This window comes from Xiphophorus hellerii, chromosome 5, assembly GCF_003331165.1.
Source record: "Xiphophorus hellerii strain 12219 chromosome 5, Xiphophorus_hellerii-4.1, whole genome shotgun sequence".
Taxonomy (NCBI): domain Eukaryota; kingdom Metazoa; phylum Chordata; class Actinopteri; order Cyprinodontiformes; family Poeciliidae; genus Xiphophorus; species Xiphophorus hellerii.
Window position 1 is genome coordinate 8954812 of NC_045676.1, and position 13091 is coordinate 8967902.

The 13091-nt window shown below is 39.9% G+C and overlaps 1 protein-coding gene across 2 annotated transcripts in view; it reads right to left on the reverse strand.

The window, feature by feature from the left end:
• ubn2a (ubinuclein 2a) overlaps positions 1-13091 on the reverse strand; it is a 30763-nt gene continuing 17672 nt past the window's right edge. The window contains exons 10-17 of one of the 2 annotated variants that reach the window (XM_032562895.1): positions 11622-11732; positions 10465-10608; positions 9021-9071; positions 8892-8934; positions 6328-7671; positions 4930-5137; positions 2772-2840; positions 1-1427 (exon numbers count right to left, since the gene is read on the reverse strand). In XM_032562895.1, the coding sequence (XP_032418786.1) occupies positions 1381-1427; positions 2772-2840; positions 4930-5137; positions 6328-7671; positions 8892-8934; positions 9021-9071; positions 10465-10608; positions 11622-11732 (2017 nt within the window). In that variant the 3' untranslated portion in view covers positions 1-1380. Of the gene's footprint in view, positions 1428-2771; positions 2841-4929; positions 5138-6327; positions 7741-8891; positions 8935-9020; positions 9072-10464; positions 10609-11621; positions 11733-13091 lie in introns of both variants that reach the window. The other variant, XM_032562894.1, reaches the window with a different exon arrangement.

A 13091-nucleotide genomic window follows, 5' to 3' on the forward strand; every position in this document is an offset into this window, starting at 1 on the left:
TATCATTCGATTAATTGATTTATTGCTTATTGTGACATTAGTTTCCAGCTTAAAGTTCAAGTGTCTTGGGGCTATGCAGTGGTCTAGTCAAAGTCTGGACTTAAATCTGATTGAGATATTGCAGCATGACACACAGAACACTAATTCCTGCACAACAATCTGACAACACTCGTCACCAAGGCAAGATGGCAGGTGTTAGCAGGGTTAGCATGTAGCTAATATATAAACACATGGAGGCTAACTGTTAAAGTATTGAAAAGTTGCTTATAAACTGTAAACTTCACTTTGTTTTCCATGTGAACACGCCAGAAAGAAACAGTGTCGTGTAAAACAATCCCACCGCCGACGAGCTGAGTAGAGGTTGAAAGCCACGCGACGACTTGCACTTTGCATTGAGCTTTTTCAGTCCTGCATAGATCTTTTTCATACTTATTCGATACAAACTAAGGCGTTTTGTTATAGTAAGTTGGTTTGAGTAAGTAAGCAGTGAAACATTAAAAACAAAAGATTCAAGTAGGCTACAATCCTGTTTCGTCCGCGCGCTCACAGGCGTAAACACAAAGAAAAAAAAAACATTTTCCTCCGCTCAGAGAGGATCGTTAAACTTTCTCAATTCAAGTTTTTGTCGTCTTCTTCTTATTTAATAATCCAGGGAAAAAAAAAAGGTCCAGTGTGACTAAACAGCACCAAAAACACGCTGAGCAAAGAGACGGCCGTCAACCTTCGCTTGCCCGTCACTGTGAAAGGGGAACGAGTCCTTAGAGGATAATCTGGATAGAAATTAACAGTATTATATGCTCTTCTTCTATGTACAAACACACATTCAAGTCAACCTCAGCACTCACACTCATGGTTTTGTCCCTGTGAATTAAAAAATAATTTATCAGTATTAATTTAAGCTACTACTTAACAGTCATCAGTGGGAGCAGAGAAACGGACACAACGATTCCCACGATCGACAGAAGAAAAAACAGAAAAACTTACATCATTTCCTGCTCTTCTTGTTTGTTTGTTTTTTCCTTTGTGATAAGAAGCGTCCTGTAATACTACATATTCCTTAAATATAAATCATAAAATGGAGCGTACCGCTGCTCTACGCCGTTTCACACTCATTCCACAGTGATCGAGGTCAGTCATATGTAAACATGTCGACAAAAATAAAAACTCAACAAAAGGAAGCGTTCTCCTCATTCACTCGGTCTAGGTTCGCTGCCGCCGCCGCCGCCGCTCGTAGGGAGGAGAAACTCGACCTCCTTCAGGTCCGTAACCAAGGAGACGGTGGAGCTCCGCCCCCTCCCTTCCTCCTGGCAGTCCATCGGAGCGGAGGCTTCCGATTGGTCAGCGTGTGACGTCGCCCATCGCCTCATGCGCTCTTATTGGTCAGTGGGTTTTCCGCTTCATGTCTCCACTCTGGCTTTGGTTCGAGTCTGGGAGGAAGGAGCAAAGATTTTAACTCAGCAGAAACATTAAAGCTGCACTATAAAATTTTATTTTAAAAGTACATATTGTTTACATATTCGTTAAAAGTGTCACCATGTTGTGGGAAAAATTATCTGTGAAAATATTGAACTCCTCCACCTCCTTCCTGCACTGTTATTGTCGTCTCAAAAAAAATTAACAGCTCCGGGTCAATAATAACCAATCAGAGGCAGGAGGAGGGGCTTAGCGCTGTCAATCATCCTCATGAACACGCTGCTAATGATGGAGAAACAACTTGCAGTTACAGGAGAACTGTTTATCTGCTTGAAATAAAACAAAGCTAACTTACAAGTAACTTTTCAGCAAGGAATGATCACTTGTTTTAAGCAAATAAATCCTTAATATTAATGAAAAAGTACTAGTTCCACTGGCGGATTATTTTGCTGTTAAAAGCAGAAAAATGTCTTGTTCTAAGTGAAATAATTACCTAGTGGAACCAGTACAGTACAAGGTTCATACTGTGTTTTTTCCCACAGTAAAAATCAAACACATTTCAAGCATTTTCAAGGTAAGTTTCAAATTTTTCCAGCACCTCATTTGGAGATAAAAACAATACAAATTAACTAAAAAAAACAGTTTCAACTCACTATTATATGATATAATTGATTAGTAATGCCTTGTGATTGTATTCTACACCAGGTAAACCAAGATCAACTAAAATATTACACTGTGTGTTTCTCTTACCCTGACCGGTCTAATTTAACAACAAAAGAAATCCCACAATTTCAATAACTTTGTTTAACACATAAAATGTAAGATAACCTTTATTTAAGTTACACAGTCAGTCAGTTAAGTCAGTTATTAGGAATAATAAACATGAATTACTTTGAAACAATCCAAACAAATTATGTTAAGGTAAATGACTTTCCTGCTCAAATTAAAAGCTTAAATATTATTCAAAGAAAGTTATAAAAAAAAAATCTCTAAAGAATATTCTTGCGAAGTTTTCAGACATTTAGAAAATAGAAATCATTTTCGTAATTCTAACTAAGCAAAAACAAAAAGAGTTTCGTCTAATTTAACTTTGGGGAGTGAGAAAAAAAAAAATTCTGCTTTTATTAACAATATCTGGTTTCAACTGTTAAACATTTTCTAAATTTAGGCTTTTAATCAAGCACTTTCCAACCGAATTGAAATTCAAGCATTTTCAAGGATTTCAAGCACCTGTACGAACTGTGATAAATACTTCTGCAACGTTTAACATGCTGAGAATCAAAACAGCAGCAGGTTGATTCGACACCGACAGACAGGGACCAGAGGTGGTAGGATTAAAAAAAGAGGAGGCAGATTACCTGAAAAAGCAAGCTGCAAGTGAGGAGGTAGGGCAGCCTGCGACCCTGACTGGAGGCTCTTATACAGATCTGAGGAGGGAAGGGCGGACAAATGAAAAGAAAAACTACAACAAGAACCACAACGTGTGAAAGATGAAAACACATTAAACAACATAAAGCTGTGGCTCAAAGCCAGATGGAGTTTAGGGTTGATGTGATAAATGGGTGGAAAGTTGCAGCACAGAGTGGAAGCACTTCTGCAGAAAATAAACGGAGACCGAGAATATTGTCAAGTTATCAAATATGAAAGTTATTACCATTTCTGACCCAATTCTCAGTTAATTTGAGGTAAACTCAGGTTATTTTATAGGAATAATGCCTCGCAGACGTCTAAACATCCTGTTTGATGCTTAACATGACACCTTGCATGTTATTGTTTACATCCGGAAATTTCGCGCATGCGCACAACGCTAAAGGGCAAAAGGACGATTCTCAAAACAACTCCGTCCACTTATTGAAACCTGGAGATGTAGGCGTTACTAATTCAGCGCCTCAGCAAAGACATAAATAACGCAGAAAACCGTTAAAGTAAAACTCAAAACCAATTCTTTTCCGCTTTGTGCGTCAGTTACGCTACACGCAGACTCGTTGCGATAGAAACTGACAACGACGCCACTTTATGTATCTGTATTCAACACACACACACACACACACACACACCCACACACGCACACACAAAAACACTCAAACATTTCCCACAGAAAGGACATAACATTCAGTCCGTTGCAGTATTATGTTTTTCGGCTTGATGTTTATTTTGTGATTATTAATAAGTGATAGCTGTGGTAGATTAGCTACCGCTGCTATTAGCTAACTCGGTCATTAGATTTGCTTCCGCTGCTATTAGCTAACTCGGTCATTAGATTAGCTTCCGCTGCTATTAGCTAACTCGGTCATTAGATTAGCTTCCGCTGCTATTAGCTAACTCGGTCATTAGATTAGCTTCCGCTGCTATTAGCTAACTCCGTCATTAGATTAGCTTCTGCTGCTATTAGCTAAGCTAACACTGTGGTGGTAGATTAGCCAATTTAAACACCTGCGCTACTGATGATCTGTCAGAGTTGGTGTTTGGGTCGCCTTTTTTAACATTTTGTAAGTGAACCGTAACAAACCGGATTCCACATCGCATCTACATGTTACGGTTGTCAAAATCAAGCAAGTATAACTGAACTACTCCCCTCTTCCTCGCTATTTTTACTTAACTAAAACGTTTTCCTGATCTTCCGTAGTGTTGACAATCAGTAGAAAAAGACGGCGTCCCTTTTTCTTTTATACATAAGGCGGACATTTAAGGTTCACCGTGTTATATTGAGAACTTAACAGCTAAAACAAATTATGCTAATCATCGTCTGCCAGCAGCTTTTTGCCCTCCAGCAGGCGTGACATCACGCAAGACCGAGTATCAAAGGTGTTTGGGTTCTGATCTTAAACCGGTACTTGCAGGAAAAACAGATGTTGTCTTTGTTCATCCACCTACTCAGCTGCAGCCGCTCAGTCTGCAGATGGAGCAGCTGCTAACGTCAACACATTACGCTGCTTGTTAAGCAACTAATTAGTCCCACTTATACACATTCTCTGCATTACACCCCCAACTCATGGAAAATTGTACATTTAGAAGCAGAATGTACATCGTTAGTTTCACAGGCATCATCATCATATGGATAATAATTTCTGCTTGTTAAGAAGCGATCATTTAGTCTGTTTTTGATTACATTCATCCATTAGAAACTGAATAATTTGATCAAATTATTGTCAGCAGCAGCAGGACATCAGATTTTGAAAAAGTATTACTGATTAAACTGTAGCTTTATTAGCATAAAGCTACATAATTTTTAACGTTTAATCAGTCATACTTTTATAACTAATTTATGTCAGGTCATGATTTCTTGGTTAATGACAAGTTGCCATAACAAAGAGATGTTGAATAATGTCAACTTTGCCCCTGCTGGGCTTGTAGAGAACTGCAGATGGCTTTGTTTCTACAGGATCTTTCTTTCTGGACAGATTCGCCCTTAGGAGGATCCTTTATTATGATAATGTCTCCACGCATTTTCATTCATTCATATTTTCAGTCATAGATCCATTTTTATTGACTTTTATCAGCTGAGCATTCACTCACCCATTAGGTCGCTCTGTGCTAGAGGGTATCCTGAGTTGGAGCTGGGGGTTGAGCCCATGCTAGCTGCACTTGCAGCTCCAGGAGCGCTGAAATTTAGTAACGGGGGAAACTGGAAGGGCAGAGAGACGGGAACCAGACCTCCCAGCATGCCGAAGCCCAGAGGGAGAGCAGAGTGGTTGGTGAGGAGAGGAGAGCCTGCAGCCGATACCTGGTAGATAAAGAAAAATGTGTGTGTGTGTATTTCTTTTAATGTAATTTTAAAGGTAACTAATTGTGCTTTTTTGTATAGGTCTGTGGGCTTAAAAATACATGTTTATTAAATTTTTTGCACAAAATCATTCTTTTTTTTTTTTTTTAATCGCCCCGCAAGGGGTCTCTTTTTGTGGGCTCTAGTGTCCCTTTTTTCAAAGTAGGCTGACAGGAAAGGGGGAAGGACAGGGGGAAGACATGCGGTAAACGTCGTCGGGTCCGGGAGTCGAACCCGCGACGGCCGCGTCGAGGCTACGTTTTGCCTGAATGTGGGTCAAGCTAACCCCTCCGCCACCACGGCATGCCCACACAAAATCATTCTTAAATAAAGAGGTTTTAGTCTGATCAGTTCAGCCTATTTTGAGCTGTTTTAAGGCCTCCTGTCACTTTAAATCCAAGTAAGCTCCTGCCACGCAATTTTTACTCTGAAAATGGATGCAAAGTGCTTTAAAAAGTCATTTTTTGGCAATAAACTAATGTTTTTTGTTGTGTGGAGAATCAGCAGTTTCAAAATCCTACCGATTCAGTTACAATTAGCAGGTACTACGTGATTTCCTAACAAACTAATCTAAGCTCCAGGATGTTCAGTCAGCTGGTTTTTCCGCTGTACAATGGCTGCTGGAAAAGAAAAGTGTTTTGTTGTTGACTTACCATCCACAAACCACTTGCCGAGTTCTCGTTGGTTGTGCAGGAGATTCTACTAATGCTTTGCAAAGATGTACAGTTGTTTAATTGTGCATCTGTTTGCAGCCATTTTCACGTGTAAGCGTCAATGTTAGGGGGCGTGGCCAGCAGCAGATTATTTGGATTTAAAGTGAATGGAGGCCCTAAAACAGCTCAAAATAGGCATAACTGAGGAGACTAAAACCTCTTTATCTAAGAATGATTTTGTGCAAAAAATGAAATGATCATGTTTTGTTTAAGCCCAAAAACCTCTCCTAACTTGTTCAAGGCAGTACAACAGGTCACCTTTAACTTATTGCCAAAAAATGGCTGGTTGTTTATTTTTTTCATTGCTTCAGCTGGTTTTAGAAGTAGCTTATTCCCAAAAACGTGCAAAAAATGAACTTTAATTATAAAATGAATAAAATATATGAACAACCTTCTAATTTTTTGTCATTTTAATGTTTGACTGGTTTAAAAGCTGACCTGTGAGAGATGCGACGTTGTAGCAGACGTAGCCAGAGTGCCTGAAGGTGCCCAGCCATTTCCCGCCTTAGAGCTCTGGATGACCCCGCCCACCGAGACCCTCTGCCTCTGATTGGCCAAGACAGAAGCTGTGGAAGAGGGCGGAGTTTTATCTCCCTTACTGTTGGCGCTGCTGCTGGGTGGCGGCTGAGGCTTCTGGACGAAGCTGCAGCTGACAGGCGGCACCGGCTTCACCGGGCCGCCGCCCGACACGCTGAAGGGGGTCCGGAAGGTTTTGGGGGTTTTGGAAGCGTACTGGTGTTGCTGATGGGAGAGCTGGTGTGACGGCGAGGACGATGGGGACGGGGAGGAAGACGGGGGCGGCGTGGGCACAGGGGGCCGAGGGGTGAGCTTGATGATGGGGGACGAGTTGCTGCTGAGGGACGACTTGGTGAGAGTGGCCTGCATGGGCGTGATGAAGTTGGCCTGGTGGTGATGGTGCGACTGGGGTTTATTCTGGGAGGTGGGGGACGGCGAGGAGGAGGGGGCCGGGGACGGTGGGTGGAACGACTGCGGGACGTGGTGGGATATAGAGTTGGAGCGCGACGAAGGCGAGGAGGAGGAAGGCGGCTGGACGGGGCCACTCAGGGCGCCGCCGCCGTTGCTGCTGCTGCTGCTGACGCCGCCGCCGGGTTTGACGGTGCTCTTGGAAACACCTCCCAGTGTTCCCAGTATCCCTGCTGGGCAGGTGAAGCTCTTCTGGTGAGGGGGCAGCAGAGGGGAAGCAGTGGGCGGAGGCCGCTGCTTCGGAGGCGAAGGAGAAGGATGCGGGTGCATCTTCCCCATTGCTGCAGCTGGCCTGTGACTGGGCGTCACCATGGTAACGTGTCTCTGAGTCTGAGCCAGGCAGCCCTTCACCACCTGCCCGTAGTGACAATCTGCAGTCCTGGAGGCCAACGAGAGGCCGGGGGTGTGCAAGCGAACCATGGAGGAGACAACAGGAGGAGTAGAAGAAGAGGAGGAGGTAGAGGAAGATGTTCCTGATACATTCCCAACAGAGGCAGCCGGAGGAGGAGGAAGAGGAGTGGGCTCCGCCTTCACCAGGGAATGCTGCTGCAACGTGGGTGCAGCCGAGGTGGCCAACTGGGAGACGGCGGGATAGTGGGGGGCGACGGGCGGCGGCGAGGAGGTGGGCATCTGGAGGGGGGGCGGCGACATGGGGCTGTCGGCCAGGCCCAGGCCCTTGGAGGCGTTGCTAAGCAACGCCAGAGCGTGGGAGATGGAGTCCAGAGACGGAGCGGTCAGGTCCTCGTCCAGAGAGTCCGACAGACATATAGGCTCCGGGGGCGACGCCATGAGGGGGGGCTGGCGGGCGGAGGTCACAGCAGGGTTAGAGGTCATAGTGAGAGGCAGCTTGTTGATCCACAAACCGTCCTATAGGAGAAGGAGAAGAAACTCAAAGCCTGAAGCAGCCATTCAGTCTGAACTGGTCCTTTAAAGTGACGGTGTTAAATGTTTTTCAGCCAAATATAATAATGTTTAGCACAAAAAAATAATTACATTACCTTCAGTTATAAAAATGCCACATATATTAAACATGACTTCATAATTTAACGCCTCTGTCTTTTTATTGCTGAAGTTTGTAACTTTTACATAAATGTATTTTTGACATGTTTGTTGAAACTGTAACCATGTCGTGACGGTACAAAATAAGACAACCAATCAGAGCCAGGAGGCGGGTCTTAGCGCTGTCAATCATGCCTGTGTGACAATGTTCTTCTCCCCACCCTATTTCCCATCATTACGTTCTGCTAGTTAGCATAGCCATCGGTGATGACGGATAAACGGTTTTCCAGAAACAATAAGTTGCTTCTCTGCCATTTGCACATTGAGCAGCGAGTATATGAGGTTGATTGACAGTGCTAAGGCCCTCCTCCTGGCTCTGATTGATTGTTTTTGATTGGGAGCGATGCATTTCTTCAGGGAGGACTTGGAGGTGATCAATCTTTTCACAGATCATCTGTCTCAAACTATCACGACATGGTAAGCGTTTTAACAAATATGTAAAAAAAAATATTTTTACAAAAGTTTTACTGCGGCTTTAAAAATTCCTGCTCTCTCTGAATCTCCGCCTTCAGGAAGTCATCACAAAATGGCTCCTCTATCGAGCCTTTAACAACGCTTTTACCAGCGTTTCACTGAGAAGGAGCTTGAGTAATGAGCTGATGTGCAGTTCTTCCCGGTGTTTACTAATTGCTGCTGGCTAGTCTGAAGGAGCTGATCGTTGAAGTTTCCACTCTCAAAGGCGGTGCTAAGTTCACGCAGGTGATTTACACAGGTTGCCATGGAGATTAAAGGATTTCTCAAACATCAATAAAAGAATCAAAGCATCACTCCAGGTATGTTTTGATGAGGGAATAACATCATTATAACATGAGGTAAAGTTAAAAAAAAAAGTTGATTTTACATAGCACTGCTCCTTTAAGGGTCCAACACGGCCAAACCAAAGTCAAACTGTTGCTTTCACACCAACATTTCACGTTTCACAAGAAAACATTGACGTAAAGAGCAGAATGGCCGCTCACCTTGGCTTTGGCCTTGGGTCCTGGCACCACTCGCCTTCTGACTCTACATAAAGAAATAAAAATAAAAACATCAAAGAAGCCCACACTTTTTCACTCACACTGTCTGAAAGTGACACAGTGAATACTTACAGGTTTCCAGTGAGGTGACCATGAACTGCAAGGCTTTCCTTGAACAAAATTCTAAAAAACACAAACAAAAAAGAAAAATAAAGCTAAAAAAAGTGAAAAACTTCCAAGTTTCACAAAACCTCAAGTTGAAACTAATACAAGAAGATTGACCATTTTCTATAATAGCACCAAAACTTTCAAACAAAATGCCTTTAAATGTTAGGCATCCTCACTTCCTGGTTTTCAGTTTTACAGGCGTGTTTTAAAATTTAACCTTTTCTCCGTTGCTCTTTTGTTATTTTTGTTTTATTTTGACTCGTAAATGTTTGTTGGATGTTTGTGTTTTATTCAAAAGTTGTTGTTTTTAAATATGCTTTATAGAGCAACTGGATTTGTAAGGTAAAATGTAAATAAACACGTGACGTGAACATCACAATGAAAATTGGATAAATCTTTTGCTGCTTATTACCGATATAAACTATTTATATCTGATAATTTCCTCCATTTACAGTGAGTTAGAGTGTTTTACACTGAAGCACGTCTTTATTTGCATCAAAATGAGAAAACTAAATGTTGGAAAGTTCATTTCTTTCTACAACACATTCTCTGAACTGGTCGCTAAGTGGTTGTTAGCACCAGTTGTTGCCATTTTCATGCTTTATCTTAGCGTACTGCTAACTTGGAAACTACAGTCATCCAAAATCTGCACTGATTGTGCCTTGAATTAAAAACAACAACAAAGCAACTATGAGGAATAAACAATGAGATTATAGTCAATGACACTTTAACATGGAGAGAAGATTAAACATACCGTCTCAACAAGTGAAGGGACAAAGTTCAAACGGAGATTTGTGGGTTTTTATGTAAAAATAAGAAGCAAGCAGCTAAAACACGGCTTAAGCAGCTGCATGTTTGTCCATTTATCAAATAATTAAAATTTGTTACAAGTGAAATTATCTACAAAGTAAATTAACCAATAAAACGGAGGAAACATGCTAACATTAGCCTAGCACTTTCATGCTTGAGCAGCATATTATGTCTGACCAGCCAATAAACCGAGCGATCAAAGAAAAAAACAAAAAAACTAATGAAGAAAGTTCAGTGGAAGAAGAATCACACCACTGATGTCGCAAATGTAACACCCAATAAAATGCATTGTGTTTATTAATCGGCACATTGAAAGTAATTTTATGACATCCATGGCAACGACTTTAATGTCGTATCAGTCTGTTTATTGATTCAGATCGTTATCAAGGACAAAAAGTGATCAAGACATCCTTACTACAACTCAGATTGAGTTAAAATAGATTAAAATATGTATTTTGAATATTTACCAGAGCTGTAATTTGTTTGTTTTTAAAGTAAGTCCAAAAAAGTGTCAGTAAATTGGTGAAATATCTACCAGGTTAAAGGATTTGCAGAGTTACAAACATGTTAGCATTCGTTTACACACAGACTTCCAGACCTGGTCTGCATCCAGCCTTTGGGCCACAGTGGTTTGACCTCGTTCTCCAAAAAGGCCTTGAGGTAGTCCTCCACTGACAGAGTGCACTGGTTCTCCATCTCATAGCAGCTCAGCTTCACACGGACCAGGTTGCACAGCAGCGTCCTGCACAAACAAGGCCGTCACATTCAAATCAACGTTCAAGGTTTTAGATTTATTACATGATGACAGAGGCGGCACAGATTTTCAATGAAGGCAAGGTTCACAAAATGAAAAATTACAATCGAGGTATGAAAACAGGTCAAATTATTTTGTTTTTCCCACTTTATCCACATTCAAATGTTTTGGATTTATCATCACAAAGTCTGCAAATGCTTAAAACAAGCTTACATTAAAAATCTATCGGATAAACGTCAACATTTTTTAAAAAGAAACAGCAAACAGGTGTAAAGGTAAAAAGAGAAGCGCTCGCTGCAAAAACACAAAATCTTATCAAGTATTTTTGGGTGGTTTCTAGTGAAAATATCTTATTACACTTACAATAAAACATAAAACAAAATCTATGAATACACTGCAAAAATACAAAATATTTAAAAGTACTTTTGTCTAGTTTCTGGTGCCAACATCTTAGCACACTTGCAAAAAAATATGTAACATACAAGCAACTTTTCAGCAAAATATAGAAGCTTGTTTTGAGTAAATAATCCATTAATATTGGTGAAAAAATACCAGTTCCACCAGCAGATTATTTCACTTATAAAATGGGAAAAATGTCTTGTTATAAGTGAAATAATCTGCCAGCGGAACTAGGACTTTTTCATCAATATTAAAAAATTATTTACTTGAAACAAGCTCCTAAGTCTTGTTGAAAAGTTACTTTTAAGTTAGATTTGTCCTATTGCAAGTGTGCTAAGATATTTGCACCAGAAACTAGACAAAATACTTGGAAGGATTTTGTGTTTTTGCAGCGTATTCGTGGATTTTTAACTGGAAAATATCAGTTCATAATTTCTGCTTTTCTTTCTTTCCCCACACAGCAGATCCGAATCACATTCATAATGAGCGCAGACGAGACGGATCAGGAAATAGAGGCTGACTAACAAAATGTGGAACAAATAAAGCACAAAGATAAACGTGGATCAGGACACAGCGGATGTGAGACGGTGTCCGATCATTACCTGAGCATGTCGTCCCAGATAAACTTCTTTCTAGGTCCCATCACTCGTTTTCCAGGTTTCTCATCATCCTCCTCTTCTGAGCCGTTCCTATCCCCCTCCCCCGACTGATGCCTGTAAAACACAGACAGGACAAATTTTTAGCAAGTTGGCTTCAAGAAGGTTTGTTAGAAAAGGCACCTGGTGGGGCTGATGTTACGTTTAAACAGAAACATAAAATTAAAAGACGCATCACCACTAAGAGGCATCTGTTAATCTGGTAGCCTCCAGTTGCAAAGGACAAATAGTTATTAATGCTTGTAAAAACCATTTAGACGTAGTTTTATGATTTCATTCATGAGCAGAAAACACTAAAGTCAGACCAATATAGCAACAAATAATCAAACTTTGTGGAATTATGTAATAGTAATAAATTTAAAATAAATTCACTTGTACTGTTAAGAAAAACAACATAAAGCCTATTCCTTTTCAACCATGAAAAGTCAGGAATTTCAGAAAAAAAAAAAAAAAAAATCATAAAAAAATACACCTAAACTGGTGATAGTTGAATTTACACCCATTTCTTACAAAGTGATAAAATTAAAGAATTTAATTTCTTTAATTTAGATAACTTAAATTAAAGAATTACATTTAAATAAAACTAGTCTAATTTAATTAAATCCAAATTAAATTAAATTAATTTAAATTAAATCAAAAGGCCAGATATATGTGTCTTTTGGATTTTCGTGGCAGTATTTTATGTGTCTGGAGCTGAAAACACTCAAATTATCTCTGAAGTGTTTTGTGTGTGCACAAATAAAAGATTCATCTTAATGCAGATTAACAAGAATTCTGAAAGAGATTACAATTCAATATTTCTTAAGCTACAAACCTCTGATTTTTTTTACAATGAACTAAAAACGGTCAACGCTTTTATTACTATTATTACTTCATTATCAGGAAGAACAATAACCTTAAGTTTATATATTAGAGCTCTGACTGGTCCAACAGAACCTTTTCCAAACCAGTTGTTCATCTTTTCAAACAGCACAAAATGGAGGTTTCTTTCTGTTAAAAGGGAGTTGTTTCTTTCCACCATCACCATGTGCATGTTCAGTAAGAATGACAGCTGGAAAGTCGTCAACTTAGCTTAGCATTATATTAAAATTAGATTCTAATTCAGCTTCATCTCATAAATTATTTACACACTTCTTTAAATAAATATCTATATATATCACATAAATTACTTTACTATTTATTTTATTTTATTTGTGTATAAAATTTCTTAATCTGGGACCTGAGTCCAAATTGCGTACCACAAACAAGAAAATAAAAAATCCTTGAATCCTTACATTTAATTAAATTTAATCTACCATTATGATTACATTAATTTAATTAAACAAATTTAATTTGTCAGTCTTATTTAATCCAGATTAAACAAGGTGACATTTGAAAACAAAAAAAGAACTTAACTGAATTAAAATCCCTTAAAAC